Genomic DNA, 15,331 nt, shown 5'->3' with positions numbered 1-15,331 from the left:
CAGTGTTAAATAGGGATTCTAACAGTTCTTGTAATTTTAATTTGATTATTTTTACAACAATAATTTTTTTAATGCGCCTTGTGGTAATTTTGCCAAATCTGTCTCCTTTTTAGAGAATCATAAGGATTCTTGTTTAGGGTACTTGCCCAGCCAAACTGTGTCATTTTTTATGACTTTAATGCTAAGTTAAGGAGAAACACAGAAAGCTTAAGTAAATTGAGCACAATTGATCATGTTGAGGATCCTGAATGTAGAGGTTCTGAACTGGGATTATACGTAGCAGCTGGAGTTTTTGTAATTGTTACTCAACTTTTTGACAAAGGAGGACCTGATGTTCCATCGTTCAGAGGTAGGGGCTGCCCCTCTACTAGTGATTAAATTTTTTCCACACATAACTTGCCCTATATTTTTTCTGAGGAATATAAACTAGAAACACTTTGGGATGACCACAATGCCTTGATGGTTGTAGGTGGTACACACAGTGAGCAACCCAAAATACCCTTGGGGGCTTGGGTGAAAAGTAGTAGAATGGGTAGAGGATGCCTCCAAGGGAGTTTATTGAAAGAGATATTTTGATATTTAGAAAATAATTTTTAGTGTAGGCTACTTAATAATCCTGGTTGAGTTTAGTTCAGATAATCATATATATATAACTTTCTAGCTTAACAAACAAATATACAATAAACATTTGACATTAGACAAAAAACAACAAGCAAGTGTATAAGCAAAATATGTTTTTTATCCAACAAATCACAAGGGGTTATAAAATACAAATATACAGACAGGGATACAGGAAAAATATACTGGATTGAAGTTGATTTCTCTGTAAAACCTGTAAACACCTATCCAAAACATAAATATTTTAAATTCTTATTGGAGAAGGGTAACGGTCGACGTTTCGGTCTCTTATGGGTGACTCCTTGAGACCATCATCAGGACTGATCAATAGATATTTGTAAAGCCCTTGTTGTAACGGTCCACGAGGTGGTGGGCAAGGTACTGAGTAAAGGATGATTGAACTATCGCCCGCAGTTCTATATACAGGATCCTTATGCCAACAGGGATGAAATGGTTTGGGGCATCAAGGATGGACTCGTAAACGTATCTCATTCAGGTCCACTGCTTAAAGAATATCGATGTTAAAAGTGCCTCAGAGTCAGGCTAGTACCAGGCTTATTAGTCAAAGTAAATGGCGATCTTTTGGAGAAAGAAGATTAGGCCAGCGCAGTCAATACGACACAATTTGTAAGGAAGGTTACATATAATGTAAAGATCGTCTTGTGATCAATCTGTTATGAAGTTTCTTTCGTTTCAAAACGTCACACATCACCGCAAGACGGAGAAGGGCATTTTCCAATTAAAAAAAGGCTTACCCTGATAGGCAGCTGCCCCTTCCGTCTTCTTCTAATGATCGTTGTAGGCTATGCTGATTTTTACCTTATCCATATATAGTCGTTTCTTGGCTCTTGGTTTAACAAGGAATGCTCCCTAGCTAATCGTAACTTGAGGAAGGCTCTAGAGCCTAAGCCCTTGATTCAGGTAGAGGCTATAATTGCATGTAAATATGCTATTAGAAAGGAAAAATCGAACTGCTTGAGGCAGACTTTGGTAAGTTGGACATTGCAGCTGCTCACAAGGAAGGTAGAAGGTTCTGGAAGATAATTAGGAGATTCTGTCCGAGGATAGCTCCGTCAAATATGCTGTGTTGAAGTTTCACTTGAAGGGAGTGGGTTTCCCATTTCCAGGTAGTGGGTTTCCCATTTACAGTCCTTTACAGTCAATCTACAAAATACACTGCATCCCTGCTGCTTTATATGGGTAAGGCATGTGGGGTTACTCCAATCCTGCACCACTCCAAATTAGGGAAAATCTGATGTGCAGACGCCTCCCTTCTCTTCCACATGTCAGCTCGCGCAATATCCTGCATTCGGAGCTGGCACTGCTGTATATACCTGACTAAGTGTGCCTGTCTCCACTGATTCTTTGGGTATCTGTTTAGACCACCCAGGAAGCAGGATTGAACAGAGAAAAAATTAAATACTGCTTATCTTGTGAGCACGGGTGAGGGTTACCGTGATTAGCATATTTGTGTCATGTTCGTTAAGGGAATCCGGTCATGTACCCCCCCTTTTCTACATACATTGTCCCATCCACCCGACAAGAACGGTTCTGAACAGATGACCTTTTACCTAGTAGTTTGCTCCTGTCTCTTTGACACCAGGTTTTTAGTACTTCATCATAATCTCTGTACCTGACGTACATAAACATGTCCTCAGGCGCTGCATAATTATTCTGTATAAGGATCATCACTGCTTTTTTCATCCTTGGCCAACAAGCCCTCTGTGCATGATCGCATTTCTTTTAGGAGAATATTTATTATCATTTTCATAACACTTATGATTGTTTTCAAAACACATCAATTTAGAAGAAACCTTGGATTGACCATTCTAGTATATAATACCCTTATTCCCCCCTGCAAATTAGAGGAGAATTCCTTCCATACTGAGATGGGGTCCTGCTTGCTGAATCTTCGAAACGCAGCCGCCTGACATCCCTTGCGGGGTATCGACCCCTGAGCAGAGATGGGGGTCCTTCATTCTCTACCATCAGTTGAGGGGGTTGAAGCTTCCCTAGGAGATTATTGGCTATATACATACATATATACACATATACATGCTACACCTACATATCTATGCTTGGTACATTTAGGCAAATTACGTATTATAGGAGTATGCAAGTATGCAAGTACTACTGTCTTATCTGGACTATATAAGTTCATCTTTTAAGCAATATGGTAGAAATGTATCTAATGTTTACTATATTTGTACTTGCGATTTCTTTCCTGTGCTTCTGTCTCCTGATTGTCGCAGCAAACATGTTTTACACAAGACTGACGCAGGACCAATGAATACTTATTGAAAACGTCCTAATTGCCATACTGTGTATTTTCTGAGAATAAGTAAGCATGAGTGACTGTGCGAAAAGTACTGTACTGTTTTCCACGATCCCTGAGGAACCATGTAGTCCTGTTCAGTGGTTCCCAGAAACTGCCTACACCACTGTAGGATACAGGGGGGGTGGTAGTGGCACTGTAGAGCTAGCTGGTCTAACGGCTGACACATCCTGTTGGGGTTTCCAGGGCTGGTTTGGACACCAAGCCCTCAGTTTAGGTAATCCAAAATGCGCAGGTCCTGGAGATTCCTAGAAACTACACGACATTTGAAGGATTCTCGAAGTAGGATAGGTTTTCCTGAATTCTGTACCACTCCTGAGTCTTTTTCAAGGAAGGTAAGTGGCTGATAAAGCATACATTCTTGGAGTATAGTCAATCTGAGAGGCTAAGGGACAAAGGAGCCAAATGTTCTATAAAGGATAACATTCACCTAAGGGGAACCAGTGCCACATTCCTGTTTTTAGATCTCCCTTTAACTGGGTTTGAAAGCCCCCTGCTTTTCTGGTTTAGGGAAGCGTTAGTTTGGCATTTATTATGTTTTCCTCTTGGGTCGGGTTTCTACAGTAAATAGTTTCCCAGTGTGATGACGTGTCTTCTCAGTCACTCTTACATTTTATGTTTTTATGTGAATACTGTAGTCGGTATTTTAACTTATATTTAAAGCCTTTTTAAAAAGCATTTAGCATCCAGACAGTGCAAGGTATCCTTGCTATTATGCACAAATTTTAGATAATGCTGAGCTATGTGTCAGGGTTAGCAACTTTTAAAAAGTAGCCATAAGATCACGTAAATCAATGGCATATTAAGTGCTTTTAGCATTCTATTTTATTATTTTCTCTTAGGTGGTATACATTTTTGTAACTGTTTTGCAGGCCGTTTGTCATTGCACACTAGACATGAACTTTCTATGGCTTGCAGAACTCTATTTTATAATCTTAATTATGATGTGCTTGTGATTGTCCTTTTATGATTCTATCTAAAATCTAATAGAGATTGTTTGATTGATTTAACATATTGGTGACCCACAAGGTTCTGTTCTTTTACCAGTCTTGTTCAATTTTGTACCAGCTTTCCTAGCATGTAAGACTGTCATTCACACTGGAGACATCCACCCATATAAGAACCTGGCCATTTCCAACAGTCTGCTGCCAGTCACCATTAACTATGCACACATGTTGAAAGGTGGTGCCATGACATCTTTTGATATTACTTTTTTTTTTATTGATTCTTTGTGAACAAGAAAAAACAAACATCATAAAGAAGTACAGTACATGGCATACGGGTCAGTATCTACACATTACACAAAGAAGAAGCATCCATTGGCGGCAAGTCAGGGCTACACAAACAAGCATATAAAAGGTATTTCATACGAAAAATAAGGCAAACTGACAGAGGCAAGGGGGCACAGTGCAATACAGGCATATAGTAAGTATACTCATCCCATTGTCAGAAGTAACAGGAGATTAGATAGTCTGCACAGATAGAAAGTAGGTAGTGAGGGGCGACCAAATGTCCCGTGGCCTCGAAGGTGCGGGCAGCTCTTCAGCATAGCAGACCAGCTGGTCCCGACAATAGGTTAAATCTTGCAGCCATAGTTTGGTAGTAGGGGCCTGTCTACTCTCCCAACACATAGATACCCTCCGCTTGGCAGGGTTTAAAAAATTAAGCATGTTCTCCACATCCTTGAACTTTATTATTGCTAAATCATCAATTTAAAATTTTAGCTGATATTGCATAAGTGACTTTGCACCAAACCGTGCGAGTGTGGGAATGTTTGGAGTCAAATATCATGAATCTCTTCTTATTTCCAATTTTGTAAAGTGCTTATGAATTAAGGAGTGAAGTAACCATCTAGTCCTTTCAGACCTATTCATGCTTGACATTTTCACCTCAAGGGTACTCCACCTATGCATAGCTCCCTGGGATTGTACATAAGGTTGAGTGGAGCTTTGAGACGAAAGCAAATTCCAACAGAATTCGGAAGTTAAGCAAAAAGTCCTACCTGGCTCTACAAAGAACTGACTTTTTGCAGTTGTGAATACAATGTCTTTCTCAGACTTTTCTGCCTAAAAAATAATCTATATAAGAAATATACATATCCCCCACAATAAACATTACTTAACTGCTACTTTTATTCTGTACCTTTGTCTTCATTGTAGTGGTGTTATTGCAAAGTAATCTTCTTACTCCAACTTTCTTCTGTTTGTGTAAGATATTGGGATTTACAATCTGTCTATATTGGGATATGACCACTGCCTGTCAGATTCATCATGCAACTGGACACGTGGCGCTCTATGGAATCATGCATGGTTGAATTTTGCATTAATAGTGAAATCTTGTGGTGGCAAGCTGTGAAGCTTTGAAGCCTTTATCCATTAGAGGTGGCATGAAAATGTGCCTTTGTGAGTTTACATTTGGTGATGTATGTTAGGTATCCTTGCCATCCTGATGCTAAATTGTACTTTTTCTTCTTCCTAGGGATGACACCTTTAAAGTCTGAAATTATTTCGCTAGTTGAAAAAAAAGAGTTCCCTGTTTGGGATTTGCAAGACTCAACATTCACAGTCCAAACGAAAGGAACAGAAACGTATTCTTCCTTTGACAACACAGCTTACAGCTGCTCAGTAGAGGTGGGCAAAAAAGAGACCCCTTCATTTACTGATCCTTGGGAATCGATAGAACCAGTAAAAATCAAAGATGTGACTCCTAAACCCTCCAGCAAGATTTTTAGGGACCGTGAAAATGTCCTGAACCAAGCAACGACTAAAGAAAATGAAGATTTGCCTCGGTGGAAACTTCAGGATGGAGACCGCATTGAAGGGGAGAAGCCCCCAAGGGTTTTTCAGGATTGTTCACCACAAGGAAGTAATACCGAAGAGACTGCAACACGATTGGGGGATAACACGGAATCCTTGGCAACCATACAGATGGAAGAAATTCAGACGCCATCTGTTTGGGATGTTCGTGACTCCACAGAATTGGTAAAAGTAAGTTGGGAAGTGCAGTGTGCCAGGGCCCTCAAAAACGTCCCAGATCTACCACAAACTGATGAAGGAAAGGAGCCATGTTTTAAATATATCCCAAGCTTCAGCGGTCAAAGGACAATAGAGCAATGGGAGGAGCTATTTGCCTGGCATCTTCAAAACTCGTCCGTGAAGGGGAAGCCTAAGCCGGTGAAGGGGCCTTTATATAAAGAGTGTTTGGTGCCCTCGGACCAAGGGAATATTGCAGAACAGGCAGCAGCAACTCCCTGTGAGATTGAGGACTCTATTGTGGAAGTGGTGATTGCACAGTGGGAGAATCAACCTACCTCTGGCCTACAAGGCTGTATTGTAGGCGTGGAGAACAGGGAATTGGCAGAGCCTTTTCTGCAGAATCCACAGGACACCCTTGATGGAGTCATTGTAGAAGTCAAGAAAGCCTCTAAAGAGGTAGTGGTACATTCGGATCAGAACAACAATATTGACGGGGAACAATCTTATGTTTTGGAATTTTATGAACCTACTGCCAAGTGTCAAGAAACAAAAAAACCTTCAGCCAAGATTGTAGGGGACACTGTGTGCCCGGTGGTCATTAAAAAGGAAGAGCAATCTGTTACAGACACAAACAATTACTTAGACCAAATTAAGACTAAGGAAAGCAAGGAGTCATCTTTTAGGGATTACCAAAGGCTCGTGGGCCACATCAAAATCGAAAGAAATGAGGAACTCTATGCCTCAGAATACGAGGACCACTCTGTTGAAGTGGCCATTGAAGAAGGTGACGATGTGATTGCCTGTGATCTGCAGGGACTACCTATGATACTCATAAGGAACGATGAAGAACTATCAGTAGGGGCAGAATGCATTGTCAGTTCCTCTTCAGGTGAGTTGGCTGTTTGAAACACGAAGGTACTGTATGTTTTTAAAGATAATGCACGTGTGTGGCTCTTTGACTTGAACCTGAAAAATAGTTGATCCAGACTTCTGTGCTGTATGTAATTTGGATTTGTGATTCTCTATGTGTAGGGTACCAATTGATCCATTTATCTGAAGAATGGCGAGTAAGCGTTTGACATGAGTTAACCAGAACAGCTTTCCAGTTTATCGATCATATCCATATTGTCACTTGATCTACCGGAACAGAAAAAGTTTTGCCACCAGAAAATACATTTTTGAAAGATGGACTGGCTATGCATTTGCGCCTGCTGATCGCAGGGACTAGCAGTTAAACATTCTGCACGAGAAGAATTGGGTCAGAATGCTTAATGGCGTAGTGAATGATGGCATTGCATTCTTTAGATGTCTTTTTCTTGAGTTCTTTTCACTTAAATAACAAATATAGTATAAAGCAGTGCAACACCTTTGAGCCACAGATCTCCCCAAATTTCATACATATTTGATATCGTACCTTACCTCTATGTACTAGGTATCCTGAGAGGATCCAATGATGATCCTGTTTAAATGGCAGAAGAGTTTGACAGAAATGAGGAGAAGAGAAGGCCTAAATGTGTCGGTCACTCCCTGCTATTCATCTAGGTCCACTCAGTGCAGCCATCCCTTCCAGCCAGTAGTTCTATTCTGTAGTCTTTATATAGTGACGTTTGTGCTCTTTTTTGATGCTATATTGTGCCACCTGCCTTGCTTTTCATGCTCTCTTTGGCAGGATGCCACTATGCCAGGTTCAATACACAAAGAAAGATCGAAGTGTTTAGCTGGTTCATGACTTTGGGCCACCAGCATATTTATGTGAAAAGGTTTACCAGACCTCCAAAAACTCCATCGAGGTTCCCCACACTAGGGACCCCATTAGGATGTCTGGCGAATTGCCAACCCCATTCCCCGCCCGCTACCCAATTCACCCCCCCCCCCCATATTACTACGGCAGGGGGACCGCGGCGAACGGAAAGACCGTCCGCCGCTTTTCCGCCCGGTCGACATGTCGACCGGGCGGAAAAGGGTTTGATATGGTGGCGGTGTCTGTAAGACACTGCCATCCATATTAGGATGTGGGCGGGAACATGCTTTTCCGTGGTGGCGTGGCCGCCACGGAGAAGCATGCGGAAATCTCCTGCGGGGGCCGTTGCAGGCCCCCAGGGATTCTGGGAGGTGGGGGGCGCATATGGTGTGTACCTATGGTACCCCCCTGCACTTCAATGTAAAATGTGGCAGGCACCGCACGGTGCCTGTCACGTTGTACATTGAAGTGCGTGACGTGCATTTTTAGCATTCAGCACCGACCGCCGCAATGTTAAAAATTCGGGACAAAGTCCGCCCGCCATCCTAATGGGCCCCTAAGTGAGTTGGTGTCTCCAATCAGGGCTGGTTCTAGGATTTTTGGGGCCCTAGGCAGAAAGGGAATGTGCGAGGCCCCTCTAATTTACGTACGTGACATACTCAGGGCTCCGAAAGCTGCTTTGTGCAGACTCCGCCTGGGCTGCAGCTCCTCCTCTCAGCCATCTACCAGCACCTCTATTACAGCTCCTATCAGGTTGAAGGTGTGAGAATTATTTGTGACCTGAAAGTTAAAACTATGGTGGTGCGAAAGTGCTGCACAAAGGGCGTCCTATAGTGTCTCTGAATTGGCAGCTGGGCAGAAGGCCTAATTGCAGGACAAACCTGCATAATGTGTCTTCTTACAGCTGGGACAAGAGGAAGTTTCTCCCTCCCCTAGGTCTCCACTCACCATTCCTGAGATGCCCAGGGAGCGCCTCCCCCCCATGGGTTCAATAGCAAGGATACACCTTTCTTTCAGTTGGATCCGTAGGGGTACAAAAGGACTAGTATAGTGTGTTGCACTGGTGCGGAGCCCCATGCTGGTGGTCTCAGTGCGAGTCCCTGGGCAGCTGCCCACACTGCCCATGCCTAGCACGGCACTGTCTCCAATGCCTGAAATTCCCTTACTGTACGGATGTGTACTTGGTCTATTGAAGGCAACAACTATATGGACACATTTGATCCATCCCAGCACTGCTTTCCAATATCTCTGTGCTTTAATAAAACTTTAGAACAAGACGTAGAACAATCCTCTCTCCCAGCAGCCCCTGCGTCACATACCTAATGATCATTTGGGTTTTCAGGGTATTGGCCAAAGGTGTTAGTGCCTTCTACAGATGTTTAGTGGACCAGCCCCCATAGACTTTTTTTAATTTAAATTTTTTAAAATTGATTTCTATGTAGTGAGTAGGAGCTTCACATACATGTATAATTGTCATTTGACATACAAATATTTGGGTCAGTGACCAATACGATCTATGGTTGAAGTTAACAGATGTTTGTTATACATTATTACAGCCCTCCGGTTAACAGAAAATATTGACACCCATGTGATGTCCCTTTTGAATGTTAATCCGGTGGTCTTGTTCTTTTTGGTGTACATTAGTAATCCAATGTTCAGTTATAGTAAGTAAGTACAATGTTTTATTGTTTGATTAATTAAAACCATTACAAAAATACACTCTGATAAAACATTTTTGATTAATTACCCTTTCCGGTTCATGCTCTTATAAAATTCCTACTGTTATAAAAAGTGCAAGAATGTTGGAATAGGGGGAAGTTCCCGGTATGGCAATTTTCCTCTAAAGATCAAAGTCTGTGTTTAGATTTCATATCAAAAATATTTTTATGATATTTAGTTCCACACAGGATTACACCGGGACTTGCTTAGATGCCACCAGTTTCAAGAACTTCACTAACGTCCCATTTAGCTGCGGGTCACTTGGATTGAAGGAAGCAAGCACCTCTTGTCTCCGGGTCCATATGCCGCGTTCATTAAAGTGGCTTTTTAGTAGGTCTTCCCTTTCTTCTTTTAAATTAATGCAGGAGCATATTAAATGTTCGAAATCTTTGTTTCCGTCCCCCCATAGCCAGTATAGTTTCCTTCAGTTCTCTCTCAGCCACGGTGGAAGGTGTGGAATAACAGAAAGGATTCCTAACCTGTATTTTAAAAAGGATTCTTTTGACTTCCTGGAGTACCTCAGTTCGAAGTATGCCTGTGGTTCAAATAATTTGTAGCTGCACAGAGTCATCCATGCGTGGCTCCTGTGTGATAGCGTGGCCTTAGCCTCTATAAGGGAAAGTTTCTTGATAAGCTTGTTTACAACAATCTTAAAGTGCAAGTGCGTTGTTGGGACTTTCCATAGTTCGGCTAGACCTGTAATGGCGAGAGATTCCTCCAAATAGGCTTTGGCCGGTGAGATGGATATATTGCTCAGTTCCTGCCAGAGCCGGTAATTTAGTGTGTTCCTTGGTGAGTTCTTGATTTTATGCCAGCACTTAATGTACAAGCCTCGCCTTCCAAGAAGTTGCTTTGTTAGGCCTAACTCAAGACGTATCTGTGCAGGCGAGGTGTATGACAGGAGGTTCAGCATAACTCTATATGCCTTTGCCAAGGTGGTATCCAGCAATAAGTAGTCCCTGCCTCTCAGCACTTCGCTGCCGTAGGTGATTGACGGTGGAATTTTTGCTTGTGCAACACGTATGTAGCAGTGGTGAAAAGGTTGGTCCAGTCAATCTTGTTTTGAGTTGTCTTAACGTTGTCACTATCATCATCCCTTTCCTTTCTATGGCCTCAAGCTGTTTCACGAATTGGCCACCTTTATCAATTATAACACCTAGATATTTATACGTGGTGTTCACAATCTTAGTTTTATCCAAGAACCAAGCATTAGATCATTTCTTCCCATTGATTGTCAAGGTGTTTGTTTTGTTGGTGTTTACTTCCAAACTGTTTGGGGTTGCGTAGTCAAGTAGTGGGTTAAGTAGCCGTTGCAATCCAAATTGAGTGTGGCTTGCTAAAACGACGTCATCCGCATATGACATACTCGAGGTAGCTTCTCCCCCTAATCGAGGGGCATGCGAGTTGTAGTCATTTAGTGCCGATGTCATGTCTGCTGTATAAAGGTTAAAAAGAGTTGGTGCAAGCACACAACCCTGTTTTAGACCCTTTGTTGTAGGTATGCGCTTTGAAAGATGGGAACCGTTGCCTAGCTTAACCTGTAACCATGTATAGGAGTGTAGTTGTATCAGAAGGTTCAGAAGGGGCAAAGGGATCTCCCAGAGAGACAATTTCCTCCACAGGTTAGCACAGTCAATGTTGTCAAAGGCTGCCTTAGAGTCCACAAAGCAGAAATGCAAGGTTTGTTTAGTTAATTTCACCTTGTCGATAAGTAATGACATCGCTAAAAGATTTGTTGTAGTGCCGGTCTCCCTGGAAAAACCTGTTTGACAAGGGGGAATTATGTTGTGCTCTGATGCCCATTCTAGCAGCTCTGATATTAAGGTTCCAGCAAAATATTTTGCTTCAACATCTAACAGTGCGATCAGGCAATAGTTCTTTGATTTGGTTTTGTCTCCAGCTTTATAAATTGGTGCAATGATGGAGCCCTTCCATGATGCAGGAAGATGCCCAAATAGTCTGACTGAGTTGAAGAGAGGAGTAAGGATTTCTGACCAGTATTCTGGATCCTGTTTAAAAATTGCTGGTGGAATTCCGTTTGGCCCAGGTGCTCCATCTCTCCTCCCTTCAGAGATTTGTTCCATGACCTTGGCTGTATCGATTTATTTTGCCGCGACCACGGCAGTCGTCGCCGTATGGGTTAGAGATGCTGGCTGATTGTCCTTGGATGCTGATGTTTGTTGGTGGAAGTGAAATTCCAAGTACACTGTTCTAGTGTTTTCTGTAATGTGTGAGGTCAAGCCACCATGTGCTGATTTTAAGATTTTATTTATTGTTCGCCAGAATCGGGCACTATTATTTTCATTAAAATCGTGGTAAAGTTTGGCCCAGAATTCATTTTCATTTTGTCTCTTCATGTCCCATTTGAATTTCCTGAGCTCTGCATTGCTATTTTGGAGCTGTTGTAGCGGGCCCTTGTCCCCTGGCCGTAGCCTCAGTAATCTCAGTAGTTTATTCACAGATTTTTTAAGATGTTTCAGGATGGTCCTCTGTGCACTTGTGGCCTTCCCTTCGGCCATGGGGTCATTAAACGGAAGGTATCGGACTGCAGATGAGTGGGTGTTCATAAATATGGTCATGAAGGTTCAGTAATATGTTTAGTATCCTGCTGAAGTGAGCACAAGTAGAGTGTTTAGGGGACAGAATTGAGAGAAGAGAGAAGGAGGGATTAGAGAAGTAAGGTGGAATGTCAGATACCAATTATACAGATGTTTTTTGGGTGTGTTTCGTTTTGTCATGTTTCGCGTCATAAAGAACTGGTCTATTGGAGCATGGAGGAAGACCAGCTGATGAGGGTGAATCGACATTTGACTCTTCCTTGGGGCTTGATTTTCTGTAAACATACATCTAGTTTATTCCACAACCACATTGGTGATCTTTTTTTCTATATATTAGAGTAAGTGAAGGTTGTCTGCTCTCCTAGTGAAGCATAAACCTGCCTGCCATGTATGGTATGACGGATATTCCATATTTTCCATTGTTACAGTCATTTTGAAACTTAGGGTTAAAAACAGGTTTGTTAGTAATAGCCATGTTTTTAAAATGGGCAGGACAGTATTGGCGGCAAAGACGTCCAGTACGACTTTTCGAAGGAAGGTTTGGGGACAGCTGTATATTAGTGTTTGTAGTTAATCCCAAAATAGTTGTACACATGTGCGTGGAAGGAAGGAGAGAGGTCTGTCCTCTGTCTAGAAAGCCCAGTGAATTGACCAGAGCTTGCTTCGAGCTAGAGCAGGGGTAATCTTGAACAGATTTACTGATTTAGGGATAGTTTGATAATTGTAATAAAGATAAATTATACTTTGTTCATATGTCGTTCAGTTTTTCCTGTGTCTTACAATTTAAGGTGTGTTGATTGTTGACAGTATTTTGTATGTTGTGGCTGTGATGTGCCCCAGCGATGCTATTTTTTAAGCAGTTGTGTTAGAGTGGGTAAGTGAGGTTTTCCAATCTTTCTTGGCACCACATGAGTATGAGAAATGCGTTGGAGTGTCAATGCCTATAATTTAAGAGATGTATTTCTCTCCCCATTCCACCCTTATATAGGTTTCTCCTCTTCCCTAATTTTTGGGTCAAATTGTAGTGAGGTGTACATTGATTTAATCATTTTGTTTCTGTATTTTTATCAAGAGTACTCAGTGCATCCATGGTGCTTCTTATTATTCTTTGTGAGTCGTTTACTTCTCGTTGGACTACTCCAATAAGCTGCGTCCACTTCACCTTCAAGAGAACGACGACCCACCAACACCAGCAACAGGCCGCCCGCAGAAGCTGGAACAAGATCACAGCAGACCAGCTCGCCACCTCCCTGAGCCAGCACCCTCCTGCCAGCTCAGCGAACCCCAGCCAGGCCGCCGACAACCTCACGAAGTGGATCAGCAACTGCGCGGACGAACTCGCCCCACTGAGGACCCCGCCTAGCAGACCCGGCAGCAAGAAGGCCCCATGGTTCACCGACGAACTCAAGAGCTCCAAGAAGAACTGCCGAGCCCTCGAGAAAGTCTGGAGAAGGGAACCGACACCGGACAACAGGACCTCCTTCAAACTTGCCACCCGGAAACACCACCAGCTGATCCGCGCCGCCAAGAAAACAGCATTCAAAGACCGGTTGGACAACAACGCACACAACTGCAAGGAACTCTTCAACATCGTGAAAGAGCTTTCCAACCCCAGCGCAGGAAACAACGACATCACCCCATCGCAAGACCTCTGCAACTCCCTCGCTTCATACTTCCACAACAAGATCGCGGACATACACAACAGCTTCAACAACCAACCAACGCACACCATGACCGAACAACCACCCCCCACCACCACCCTCCACGCCTGGACCCCGATCAGCACCGAAGACACCATCCGCACGATGAACTCCATCCACTCCGGATCACCGACCGACCCCTGCCCTCACCACGTCTTCAACAAGGCCGACGCCGTCATCGCACCCCACCTGCGAGACATCATCAACACATCCTTCAACACCACCATCTTCCCTGAGAGCTGGAAACACGCCGAACTCAGCGCTCTACTCAAGAAACCAACAGCGGACCCCACCGACCTCAAGAATTACCGCCCCATCTCGCTCCTCCCGTTTCCAGCCAAAGTCATCGAGAAGACCGTCAACAAGCAGATGGCCGCCTTCCTCGAGACGAACGGAGCCCTCGACCCCTCACAGTCCGGCTTCCGAGCCAATCACAGCACCGAGACCGCCCTCATCGCCGCCACCGATGACATCCGAGCCCTGATGGACAATGGAGAAACAGCGGCCCTCATCCTTCTAGACCTCTCCGCGGCATTCGACACGGTCTGCCACCGCACCCTAGTACGGCGCCTCAGCAACATCGGAATCCAGGACAAGGCGCTGGAATGGATCATCTCCTTCCTCGACGGAAGAACACAGAGAGTCCGCCTACCACCGTACAAGTCAGAGGCCTCCGAAGTCATCTGCGGCGTCCCCCAAGGATCATCTCTGAGCCCCACCCTCTTCAACGTCTACATGAGCCCCCTCGCGGCCATCGTACGCAAACACAACCTCAGCATAATCTCCTACGCCGACGACACCCAACTGATCCTCTCCCTGACCAACGACCCCGCCGCCGCCAGAGCCAACCTGCACGAAGGGATGAAAGAGGTAGCCGAGTGGATGACGACCAGCCGCCTGAAACTGAACTCGGACAAGACGGAGGTCCTCATCCTGGGCTCCTCACCCTCCGCCTGGGACGACTCCTGGTGGCCTCCCGCCCTGGGCACCGCACCCAAACCAACAGACCATGCACGCAACCTGGGCTTCATCCTGGACTCCTCCCTCTCCATGACCAGGCAAGTCAACAACGTCTCCTCGGCGTGCTTCAACATCCTACGCATGCTACGGAAGATCTTCTGGTGGATCCCCACCGAGACCAGGAAGACCGTCACCCAGGCCCTCGTCACCAGCCGACTGGACTACGGCAACGCCCTCTACGCCGGTACCACCGCCAAGCTCCAGAAGAGACTCCAGCGGATCCAGAACGCCTCAGCCAGACTCATTCTCGACATCCCACGAACCAGCCACATCTCCGGACATCTGAGAGACCTTCACTGGCTCCCCGTCCACAAAAGAATCACCTTCCGCCTCCTCACCCACGCACACAAAGCCCTACACGACCAAGGCCCGAGCTACCTCAACAGCCGAGTCAACTTCTACGCTCCCAAACGCCACATCCGATCAGCCAACCACGCCCTCGCCGCCGTCCCCCGCATCCGAAGAGCGACTACAGGAGGAAGGTCCTTCTCCTACCTGGCCGCCAAGACCTGGAACTCCCTCCCGACCGACCTGCGCCTGACCCAAGACCACCTCTCCTTCAGGAAGAAGCTGAAGACCTGGCTGTTCGAGCAGTAGCGGCACCACGCCCCCCCCCCCCCCCCCCACCCCCCCCAGCGACTTGAGACCCTACGGGTATGTAGCGC

At 44.7% G+C, this 15,331-nt stretch overlaps 1 protein-coding gene across 1 annotated transcript in view; it reads left to right on the top strand.

Moving 5' to 3' along the window:
* Positions 1–15,331, top strand: part of LOC147659472 (uncharacterized) — a 242,475-nt gene that overhangs the window by 194,966 nt on the left and 32,178 nt on the right. The window contains exons 3-4 of the mRNA XM_086951730.1: positions 5,432–6,817; positions 6,961–6,995. Coding sequence (XP_086807856.1) covers positions 5,432–6,817; positions 6,961–6,995 — 1,421 coding nt within the window. The remainder of the gene's footprint in view (positions 1–5,431; positions 6,818–6,960; positions 6,996–15,331) is intronic.

The sequence above is a fragment of the Lissotriton vulgaris genome, unplaced genomic scaffold (assembly GCF_964263255.1).
Source record: "Lissotriton vulgaris unplaced genomic scaffold, aLisVul1.2 SCAFFOLD_3087, whole genome shotgun sequence".
NCBI lineage: Eukaryota > Metazoa > Chordata > Amphibia > Caudata > Salamandridae > Lissotriton > Lissotriton vulgaris.
This window is presented reverse-complemented; position numbering and strand designations above follow the sequence as displayed.